The sequence below is a fragment of the Acinonyx jubatus genome, chromosome D3 (assembly GCF_027475565.1).
Source record: "Acinonyx jubatus isolate Ajub_Pintada_27869175 chromosome D3, VMU_Ajub_asm_v1.0, whole genome shotgun sequence".
Taxonomy (NCBI): domain Eukaryota; kingdom Metazoa; phylum Chordata; class Mammalia; order Carnivora; family Felidae; genus Acinonyx; species Acinonyx jubatus.
In genome coordinates this window covers 35,962,021-35,974,147 of record NC_069392.1, presented here as the reverse complement: position 1 = coordinate 35,974,147, position 12,127 = coordinate 35,962,021, and the positions used below count along the sequence as shown (strand labels likewise).

At 38.9% G+C, this 12,127-nt stretch overlaps 1 protein-coding gene across 2 annotated transcripts in view; it reads right to left on the bottom strand.

Annotated features, from left to right (window-relative positions):
• LAMA1 (laminin subunit alpha 1) overlaps positions 1-12,127 on the bottom strand; it is a 166,081-nt gene that overhangs the window by 97,334 nt on the left and 56,620 nt on the right. For both annotated transcript variants that reach the window (XM_053205731.1, XM_053205732.1), the window contains exons 4-9: positions 10,730-10,972; positions 9,650-9,829; positions 7,057-7,146; positions 3,438-3,555; positions 1,427-1,605; positions 636-741 (exon numbers count right to left, since the gene is read on the bottom strand). In XM_053205731.1, coding sequence (XP_053061706.1) covers positions 636-741; positions 1,427-1,605; positions 3,438-3,555; positions 7,057-7,146; positions 9,650-9,829; positions 10,730-10,972 — 916 coding nt within the window. The remainder of the gene's footprint in view (positions 1-635; positions 742-1,426; positions 1,606-3,437; positions 3,556-7,056; positions 7,147-9,649; positions 9,830-10,729; positions 10,973-12,127) is intronic.

The following is a 12,127-nucleotide window of genomic DNA, read 5'->3' as shown; positions in this document are numbered from 1 at the left end:
AAATGCAACCTTTTCAGGAGATTCTGGTATTCGCAAGTCCTTTGCCAGTGTTTGAAACAGAAAGAACACTGACATTTGCAAAGTTAGCAGGAGAATTTGTTTGCTCTGCCAGATGATGTATGCAAAAGCCTTGTGAGTGTCTTCTAAGGACTAAATAGAGGCATTGCTATTTACTCTGTTCCCATTTGGCTTTAAACTGAGCCTTATTTCTTCTCTCATCAAACGGGCAATTATCTGCTCAAATGTCATTTCATCACCCAGCGTTGCCCCCTTTACACCTCATCCTCCTCCAATCATGATTCATAATTTTGCTTTATACCCATAGCATTCATCCCTACCTGGAGTTACATTACGCATGTACTTGTTTGTCTACCTGTGAGCAGGAATTTTGATCATCATGTTCAAGTACATATTCCTGGGTTCTAAAAACATCGCCTGACACATAGTAAGTGCTTCATAAGTGTTTTGTGAACAGAATAATTGATAGAGGATCATATCATCCAATTGCTATCCAAAGGTAACAGTTCCACCAGGTACAAATCTCACACACACACACACACACACACACACACACACACACAGACACACACAGACACACACAATCAATCAAGCACAAAAACGAATCAAGTACTTACCTTTGTGTAAGCCAGATTGAGGCTTATCCTTAATACAGACAGAACTGAGGGACCCAAAAGGGTCACAGTCACAGGGACGACAAGGGTTGTCATCATAAGGAGATACCTGAAAGGCAGAGTTTGTCCTGGATTATCTCACTAAGAACAATAGCGATATTAGCAATAATAACAATACCAATGCAAGAGATCGCCTTTTTATTCAAGATGTGACGATCATAATGATTTTGTGTACCCAGGGAGGGTGTGTCTCAGGAAAATAAGGTGAGCTCAAGCCAGAAAGCCCCAAACAGTTTTGTAATGGGACAGGAGCTAGTATCATTAGTGGAGTGTCATCCTTTCCCATGACCATGGCTACGCGGCTGCCCATGCTCCGCTCTCTCTCTCACAGCCATACAGGAGCATCACCCAGACCAGACCGCCACAGGGAGCCAGGTCGTAGCTGCCTATCAAGTCAACCAGGGAGGCACAGGCAAGATACAGCTGTGATGGTTCTTGGCTGACTCCACATTCACAGTTCGTGTTACAAAACCAAGATCACACAGCCAGTAGCCTCCACCCCCCCCCCCCCCCGATCCAAGTTAAATAACAAGTGACCATCCTACTCTGAGCAAGAGAACAGGACAGATCGAGTAGGAAGCTGACGTCTGAAAAATGCTACTGGCATAAAAAGACTATAAATGAAACATCCCAAAAGGAAGTGAGTTTCCAATACTGAAGACGACACTTGGTGAAGTCTCTCTTCCACCTTGACAAGGCAGCGAAATTCAGCTATGGCGAAGAAACACTCTTACGTCGTGTGGTCTGTAATATCCATCGATACAGGTTTCACAGTTGATTCCCATGGTGTTCTGCAGGCAGCTGATGCACACCCCGCCTCCTCTGAACTGTCCCGCGGTATTCAAGCTTCTCCTCTGATTTGCAACATTTCCATCATAGTAACAGTCTTGGGCTTTATTGTGACAATTACACTCTAGGAGAATTTTAACATCTCAATTCATATATTTACTATGTCCTATATAAAGAAAACCCTTCCCTCCCTAAGTTTCCATGACTGCAAATTAAATTAAAATTCCAGAATAGGTCATTTTCATAGGATATGGGAAATCTTATGGAGGACAAGAGAAGTAGCTGTCAACACTATAAACATGCACACCCACCGGACCCCTCACCCTATCTCCCGGGATCGTATCCTGCGGAAGTACTTGGCGCTTACGAATGACATATATAGGGCTAATTGCTGCACCACTATTGGCGTTAACAAAAGACTGGTAACACCCAAACTATTCATGGACAGGTAGCTATTTTAATTATGTTGCATCTATTTAACGGAATTCAGTGTTCCTGTTTTTAAAAACAGCATTGATAGAGAACAATGTGATGCTTCCGAGAGTGGAGGTGGGTGGGGGGGCACGGGTGAAATAGGTGAAGGGGATTAAGAGCTCACTCATCATGATGAGCACTGAGTAACGTGTAGAATTGTGAATCACTATATTGTACACCTGAAACTAACATAACGCTGTACGTTAATTACACTAGAATTAAAATAAAATAAAATTTATAAATGAGAACAGCATTTCATATTGCATGTATTGTTAAATAGAAAAGCAATGTGGAGAATGGCATGCATCGCATGTCAGGTTCTGTGTCCACACTAGGTTGGGGGTAGGAATATGTTGATGTAGGCTTTATTTGCATAAAAATTCCAGGAAGAACACAGTAGGAAATAGTAAAAAGTGGGAAGGATGGGGCGCCTGGGTGGCTCCGTCCGTTAAGCGTCCGACTTCAGCTCAGGTTATGATCTCACAGCTCGTGAGTTCAAGCCCCGCATCAGGCTCTGTGCCGACAGCTCAGAGCCTGGAGCCTGCTTGGGATTCTGTGTGTGTGTCTCTCTCTCTGCCCCTCCCCTGCTCATGCTCTGTCTGTCTCTCTCTCTCAAGAATAAATAAACATTAAAAAATTTTTTTTAAGTGGGAAGGTTGGAGATGGGGTGGAAGTAATACTTTCCACCACATATTTGTGTATATTGGTAGATGTTAGAACCGTGTGAATAAATTGCCTATTTAAAAATTAAACCCAAAATGGAGTGCCTGGGTGGCTCAGTAGGTTAAGCGTCCGACTTCGGCTAAGGTCACGATCTCACGATCCGCGAGTTCGAGCCCCGCATCAGGCTCTGGGCTGATGGCTTGAGCCTGGAGCCTGATTCCGATTCTGTGTCTCCCTCTCTCTCTGCCCCTCCCCCGTTCATGCTCTCTCTCTGTCTCAAAAATAAATAAACGTTAAAAAAATTAAAATTAAAATTAAAATTAAAATTAAACCCAAATTAAGGGCATCTGGGTGGCTCCATCAGTTAAGAGTCTGACTTCGGCTTAGGTCATGATCTCATGGTTCACGAGTTTGAGTCCCACATCGGGCTTTCTGCTCTCAGCACAGAGCCCACTCTAGATCCTCTGTTCCCTTCTCTCTCTCTGCCCCTCCCCCACTCACACTGTCTCTTCCTCAAAAATAAATAAACATTAAAAAAATTAAACCCAAATTAATAAAGAATAAATTAATATATGGGAAGGGGAACTTTAGGTAAAACAGCAAATCCCAAAAGATACACGTAGGCCTTAACACTCAGTTGTATTAAGGTAATATGTAGCTTTGGGAACTATTTGAAGATTTAAGGAAATGGGTTATGTACTAATTAGAAATGTCAGGTCATCATAAAGTTATTAAGCATATTAAGCGTATTAAGCATATAAGCATAAAGCATATTAAGAAGGAAAACAACGACATTCTTCCAATCCTCAGTGGACTTACTTTCACACGTGTTACCAGAAGAAATGGTGCCGGGCCGCCACGGCTGCTGGTGGTATCCCGGACAACACCTACTGCAGCTCTCTCCACAGGTGTTATGTTCACACTGACACTGAAGCTTCTAGAAACAGGGAATACAAAACTGCACCTGAAAATCAACCTGTATATTTTTAACTTTATTTTACAAAGAACTTACCACCATCAAACATGTAGCATGACGGTACACGAGAGGACATGTGGCTAGATCAGAGCATAGTGGCATCTGATTTTTAGAGAAAAATGTACACCCATGGCCTGGTGACAAACAGAAGCGAGGAGGGATACAAAGCTAAAAATAAAATGGGTCCACGAACACAAAGTTTTCAGAGTAAGATGCACTGATGTTAAGGGTTTATAAGTTCCTATTAATAATTATCTTGATCTTCATAGTTTTCATCCTCAAAAGAGGATAATCCTATTCAAGAGTCAGAGAATTACAGAGTGGGGATGGGGAGGGTGTTACAAGTCATTTCATATACATTGTTGAAGAGAAAACAGGGTGTCAAATTATTCACTTAGTATTATGCTAACATGGGCAAACTTGATTTTCCCTTGAAAAATCACAAAATGGAAGAGGGAGAAAATGGGAGGAGGGAAGCCATTCTTTTAAAAAATATAAGCATAATTTATAACTGTAATGGCTTTTTGCTTGACAGTCTTATAGAGAGAAGAGCTTCAAAATTCATAAGGCCACTGAATTGTATACTTGTAAATGGTTAAAATGGTAAATTGTATGTTAAGCATATTTTACCACACAAAAAAAATTCCTAGCAAATACTTAATTAGAAGTACATCTTCCAAACAAAAGATAAATAAAATAAATAAAAGGCATCCAAATTGGAAAGGAAGAAGTAAAGTTCTCACTATTTGCAGGTAACCTGATACCGTATATGGAAAGCCCTAAAAACGCCACCAAAAAAATACTAGAACTGATCAATGAATTCATTAAAGTCACAGGATACAAAATCAATGTACTGAAATCTGTTGCATTGCTATACACTAATAATGAAGCAGCCGAAAGGGAAATTAAGAAAACAATCCCACTGGGGCACCTGGGTGGTTCAGCAGGTTAAATGTCTGACTCTTGATTTCAGCTCAAATCATAGTCTCATGGTTTGTGGAATCGAGTCCTACTTTGGGCTCTGCACTGACAGAGTGGAGCCTGCTTGGGATTCTCTCTCCCTCTCTCTCTGCCCCTCCCCCACTCATGTGTTTTCTCTCTCTCTCTCTCTCTCTCTCTCTCTCTCTAAGTAAATAAACATTAAAAAAAAGAAAACGATCCCATTTACAACTTCACCAAAAACAATAAAATATCTAGGAATAAGCTCAACCAAAGAGGTGAAAGAACTGTCCTCTGAAAACTATAAAATACTGATGAAACAAATTCAAGATGATGCAAAATAATGGAAGGAAATTCCATGCTCATGGATTGGAAGAACAATTAGTATCAAAATGTCTATACTATCCAAAGAAATTTGGGTAGATTTAACACAATCCCTATCAAAATACCAACAGAATTTTTCCTAGAATTAGAACAAATAATTCTACAATTTGTATGGAACCACACAAGACCTCAAACAGCCAAAGCAGTCTTGAAAATGAAAAACAAAACTGGAGGTATCACAATTCCAGGTTTCAAGTTACATTGTAAAGTGATAGTAATTAAAACAGTATGGTACTGATATGAAAAATACACACACAGATCAGTGGAGTAGACTTAAAAACCAAGAAATAAACCCACAATTATTTGGTAAATTAATCTTTGACAAAGGAGGAATGAATATACGATAAGAAAAAGACAGTATCTTCAACAAATGGTGTTGGGAAAAGCTACATGCAAAAGAATGAAACTGGACCACTTTCTTACACCATACTTATAAACTCAAAATAGATCAAAGACCTAAATGTGAGACCTGGAACCATAAAAATCCTTGAAGAGAACACAGGCAGTAATTTCTCTGACATGTCTCCTGGGGCAAGGGAAATAAAAGCAAAAATAAACTATTGGGACTAAATCAAAATAAAGTTTCTGCACAGTGAAGGAAACAAACAACAAAACTAAAAGGCAACCTATTGAATGGGAGAAAATATGTACAAATGACATATGTGATAAAGGGTTGGTATCCAAAATATATAAAGACTAATACCACTAACACCCGAAAAATAAATAATCCAATTTAAAAATGGGCAGAAAACATGAACAGACATTTTTCCAAAGAAGAAATCCAGATAGCCAACAGACACATGAAAAGATGCTCCACATCACTCATCATCAGAGAAATGCAAATCAAAACTACAATGAGATATCATCCCACACCTGTCAGAATGGCTAAAATGAATAACACAAGTAACAACAGGTGTTGGGGCGCCCGGGTAGCTCAACTGGTTAAGCATCCGACTTCAACTCAGGTCATGATCTCATGGTTCACGAGCTAGAGCCCTGTGTAGGGTTCTGTGTTGATAGCTCAGAGCCTGGAGCCTGCTTCAGATTTTGTGCCTCCCTCTCTCTCTGCCCCTCTGCCCCTTGTGCTCTGTTTCTTTCTCTCTTTCTCTCTCTCAAAAATAAAGAAACATTTTGTAAAAACCCAACAGGTGTTTGTGAGGATGTGGAGAAAAAGGAACCCTCTTGCACTGTTGATGGGAGTGCAAACTGGTGCAGCCACTGTGGAAAACAGTATGGAGTTTCCTCGAAAAGTTAAAAATAGAACTACCCTATGACCCCGTAATTGCACTACTGGGGATTTAGCCCCCAAAAACAAAAACACTAATTCAAAAGGACATGTGCACCCCTGTGTTTATAGCAGCATTATTTACAAAAGCCAAACTATGGAAACAGCCAAGTGTCTATTGATAGATGAATGAATAAAGAAGATATGGTGTATATATACACATTGCATATATATATATGGAATATATATATATATAATGGAATATATTTGCATATATATTTGCATATATATTGCATATATATATGTGGAATATATTTGCATATATATTGCATATATATATGGAATATATATATAATGGAATATTATTAGGCCATAAAAAGAAGGAAATCTTGCTATTTGCAACAACATGGATAGATCTAGAGAGTATAATGCTAAGTGAAATGAGACAGCCAGAAGAAGACAAATACCATATAATCTCGCTTATAGGTAGAATTTCAGAAACAAAACAAATAAGCAAAGGGAATAAAAGAGAGAGACAAACCAAGAATCAGACCCTTAATTATAGAGAACGAACTGATGGTTATCAGAGGGGAGGTGGGTGGGGTATCAGAGGATGGGTGAAATAATTGAAAGAGAATAAAGAGTACACTCATCATGATGGGAAAAAAAAAACCACTGCTTTGTGCTGGACATAGAGGAAAACAAACAAACAAAAAAGAAATATATCCTCCAAACAAAGTGAAATAAAGTTGTGCAAAAAAATTAAACCAGTTAAATTATCTGAAAAATCTTTTTTTGCCATGTGATTTTACACCTTTGGACATCTGACTTGAATAAAAAATACAGTAAGGCAAATATTATAGCTATAACTTCTATTTGGAAGTTTTACTACACTGTAAAATACTAGAACTCACCTTTGTAGTTTCATCCCATGGGCAGCTACTGGCATGGCCATAACAAATACACATTCCGCCAACAGAAATGTCTTTGATTGAATAGTAATACTAAGGAAAACGAAAGCGACAAACAAAAGTTAAGGCCTTTTCTGTTTCAGTTAAAAGAAAATGTTGGGCTCACCAACAAATAGCTCAGTTGTTATCAGTAACCTAAAAAAATAATTAGATATACATTTTAAATTATATTTCATGTACAAAGAATCCTTGTGTTCAAGTTAAGGAAATAACGTTCAAATGAGTTCATCAACAAAAACCAAAGGCGTCTAAAAGAAATTCTTATACCAAGAAATTCTTATAACTGCACCTCATACCAGTCAGTCATATTCAAAACTCATACCACTGAAAACCCTAAGAAACATTGCTATGTTGAATACAGCACCATATAACTGAATATAGTACTTGACACAAAGCATAATAACTCATGACCAAGTAGGATTTTCCCCCAAAATGCCACATTAGTTCAACACACAAAAATCAGTAAATTTAAATCACCATCTTAATAGAATAAAGGAGAAAAAAATCATTGGATCGTTTCAAATAGATTCACAAAAAGCATTTTACAGAATTTAACATCGTTCATTAAAAAAACTTGGCAAGCCAGTAGAAGAGAATCTCCTCAACCTAATAAAGGGAATCCAGGAACAACCAAGAGCCTGCAGCGAAAGATTAAGTGGTTTCTTCTTACAATCTGCTCTCACCATTTCCATTCCACATCTATGGGAGGTGCCAGCCAGTTCAATAATGCAAGAAAAAGAACTCAAAAGTGTAAAGAATGTACAGTAACACCCAACACTCATTATTTGTAGAAGATATTATTGTGTACTTAGGAAAAAAATCTAAAACAAAAAAAAAACTACTAGAAATAATATGTGACTTTAGCAATGTCTTAATATGAAAATTAACAAAAATGGACTGTATTTCTATACACTAGCGATGAACAAATGGAAAAAAATTCAGAAAGCCATCTATGAAGACTAACATGCAAAAATGTGTAATTCTTAAGAATAAATTGAATAATAGGTGTACAAATAAACAAATAATAAAACATTGCCGAGAGGAACTACAGAAGACCTAGGTAAGTGGACAGTTATAACATGTTTACGGATCAGACGATCCAAAATTGTCAAAATGTCTTCCAAAATCCTTCCCAAACTCATTTATGAAACCAGTGAAATCCCAATGAAAATCTTAGCAGGATTTCTTTTGACAATAATGAACAAACTGATTCCAAAATTTACAAGGAAACACAGTCAACCTAGGATAGCCAAAAATATTAAAAAAATAATTCACTAGGGCTATTATAGTACCTGACTTCAAGACTTACTCTAAAAAACTATGGAAAGAAAGTTTATTATTAGCCTAAAGACAGACAAATAGATCAATAAGCCAGCATGGAGTGCAGATATAGAAGTAGACAATAGTAAAGTCAAATAATTTTCAACAAGGCACCAAAACAATTTAATGGAGGAAAGTATTTTCAACAAATGGTGCTGGAATAATTGTATGTATAGACGGGGAAACAAAGAGCCTTGACCTCTACCTCACACCAAACACAGACATTCATTTGAAATGACAATAGATGTAAAAGTTAAAACTATAAAGCTACTAGACAAAACACAGGGTAATATCTTGGCAAACCCGGAATAAAAAACTATTTTTCAGAAAGGACACAGAAAGCATTAGGCATAATATTAAAAATGATAAATTCGACTTCATCAAAATTAAAACCTCTTAAATGTCATGGGAAAGTGAACAAGCAAGCTCCAGACAGAGAAGATATTTGCAGTGTAGACATCTGACAAAGGACTGGTATACAAAATATATAAAGGTCTTTTACAGCTCCCTAATAAGGGGACAAAATGATTCGATCAGATACTAATAAGCACCTGTTCAACATGTGTGGTCAGGGAAATCCAAATTAACATCACAAGGAACTGCCACCATATGCACATCAGAATGGCTGACATGGAAATGGGTGACAACCCACATGTGTGACAGCGTGTCATGCGACAGAACTCTCACACGTTGCTGGTCTGCAAAATGGTACAACTTTCCAGAAGGCTTAGCAACTTCTTAATACTAAACACACAGCTACCCTGTAACTCAGTAATTCCACTCCTCATTTATCCAAGGGATTTGAAAATGCTTGTCCATACAAACCTTGCACGTTTACTGTAACTTAAAATCTGTACCTCCCCTTGAATATAAATTATAACTCAAATTTTAAAATTTTCCTTTTAAGTGGAAACAACAACAACATCTTGCTGAAGACCACATGTGGAGCCAGAGCAGAATGTGAGAAACAAATACAACAACATTCGCTAAATTATGGCATTATGGGATGGGGGGAGGAGGCTTGAGGACACGAGGTCAGAACCATCCCCCAGCTTAGAGGTGGCACGTTAAACAAAGCATATATAATGATCCTCAGTGAAATAAGGGGGGAAAAAGAGGCCAATTTGCGAGGAAAAAGCCAACCAAAAAGAAAAGTCTATTTCTCTTAAACAAAATAAACTTTTCACAAGGGGCAGGAGCCCTGCCATAGACTTACTCGTCTTGTAACGATGGGATCGAGGTCTTTAGGGTCTCGGTGGCTGAGGGTCATAAGATCGGCATTGAGGGTTCTGATACGCTGTAAGCGAAGGCGGATATATCGTGCAGAAGTAAACTCCAACAGCTTGGGTGAGAGATCATCAGCGCTCGGTCTGCCGTTGATAAGCGATGTATGAATCTAAATATAAAGACATCAAAATAAACAAATGTCAACTTTAACCATGCAAAAATATAGCCCTGATTGTTTACCCTGAAGATGTAATCTTTACTGATACTATCTAAAATCAAACTAACCAACTAGATTCTTGTAGAAATCCAGCATTCGTTAATTACTACCTGTGAACTACCATGCTCACAAAACATCTTCAATGAATTTCACGTTATGAATTCCAGCATCTCAGCGATTGCCGGAAGACTTAACGGAACCCCTTCTCCCAGGGTGGTGAGGGTATTTTAACATGTTTCATTAGGCTATGACTTCTCTGAAACAAAGTCTAAGTGCCAGGAACAGACTGGGAGAGTGAGAGTTTCTCTGTTAATCTCTGCTCTTGAAACGAGGCAGGCTTGCTGCCGAGTTCCTGCTGTGAAGAGTGCTCAGGAGGGGTTTCGTAGTTTTATCTCATCAAGCCAGGTGCCACTAAAGAACGGTGTGTTTTTTATTACACTCTGACTCTAATGAAGTGTGTACAGTCTGGGTGTGGTGAGCACTGAGCAGAAATACTTTGTGAGCTATCTCTGATGCTCAACACCACCAAAGAGGGGAACTCCACAAAGAAAACTAGAAACTACATCTTTTAGAGGCATTTCAGTCCTCTCCTTAATATTTCCACAAACGTTCTTGAGCTGGTGTCACGAAAGATGCTCTGACAGTTATTGAGTTACAGCTGAGTGACCAGGGGCTCTCCTGGAAAGGACGAAATCAATACGGTGAAATGTACGGGTTACGACATCAATCATCAGCAGACACCAGTCAATACCTTAAACACAGCTGGAGAGTTAAAGATCTCTGTAACCTGAACTAAGATCTATTTTGAGTGTTCTGGTGAAACACCACATGTCACTGCGGTGGGCACAGTACCTCTCCGTGCTCAAGCGGCACCAGTCTGGAATAGTAGGAGGTGCAGATCACTTCATCATCAGCCCTGTAAGTGGGCGGCCCCCGTCTTGGAGTGATATTGTAACGGGTCAAACACTCCGTGTCACTGACTGCATAGTACTGCCAGGGGCTGAACTTGGTGCCATCCAGAGAACGCTCCAAAATCCAGTTTCCGGGTCGAGGAGCATTAGCAGCTTTGATGATGACGTAGGCAACTTGAAAGACCTGAAACGAAGACACTGAGAAATCTCAAACGAGAATCAGTAGCAATTACAAAAAACAGTTCCCTTGAAAGAACTATTAGACGATGATCGCCAACGTCTCATAATGTAATTGCATAGAAGTATTGATCAGAAATCTGTCTTGTGAATGTTCTCCTGGTGGCATTGCTTTTCCAAATAAACGCAAAAAGGACTCACAAATAAATTTATATTATTATAATTATTATCAACAGTATTAATATTAAATCAGTGCTTGGGCTCTTGTTTCTCGTGTCTTTCCATCTGGATTCTGGATGATAATAGTGACATTATATTTCATAAATAGTAGCCTAAATATATTTCTTTCTTTCTTTATTTTTGAGAGAGAGAGAGAGCACGCACGCTCACTTGCAAACGGGAGGGGCAAAGAAAAAGAGAGAGAGGGAATCCCAAGCAGGCTTCGTGCTGTCAGCACACAGCCTGATCGGGGCTCCATCCAACAAGAGATCACGACCTGAGCCAAAATCAATAGTTGGATGCTCAACCGACTGAGCCACCAAGGCACCCCTTAAGTGTATTTCTTATAGTAATTTGGAAATAACACATCTGAATATGAGGGGGGGAAAGTCAGTCCACTAAGCGTGTGCCCGTTTGAATGACGTAAATCCAAAGCACGAACAATCCTGAATGCTGACAAGACATGGAACAACAGGGAGTCCCATTAATTGCTGATGGAAATGCAAAATGGTGGCCGCTTTGGAATGCAGTTTGTCAGTTTCTTACAAAACTAAACATATTCTTACCATACAACCCAGCAACTGCACTCCTTGGTATTTACGTAAGTGAATGGAAAACTTCCACTGGTGAATAAACAAAGGGTGATACATCTCCAGTGATAAAAAGAAATAAGCTCTCACACTACAAAAAGATATGGAGGAACCTTAAGTGCATGTTGCTAAGTGGAAGAGCCAATTTGAAAAGGCTACATACGATATAATTCCAAAAATGTGGTGTTTTGGAGAAGGTAAAAATACAGAGGCAGTAAAAAGATGAGTAGTTGTCAGGGGCTAGGGGCAAGGACAGATAACTAGGAGACCAAGAGGATTTTTAGGGCAGCAAAGCTACTCTGTATGCTACTGTAATTGCAGACACATATCATTATACATGTGTTAAAATCCAT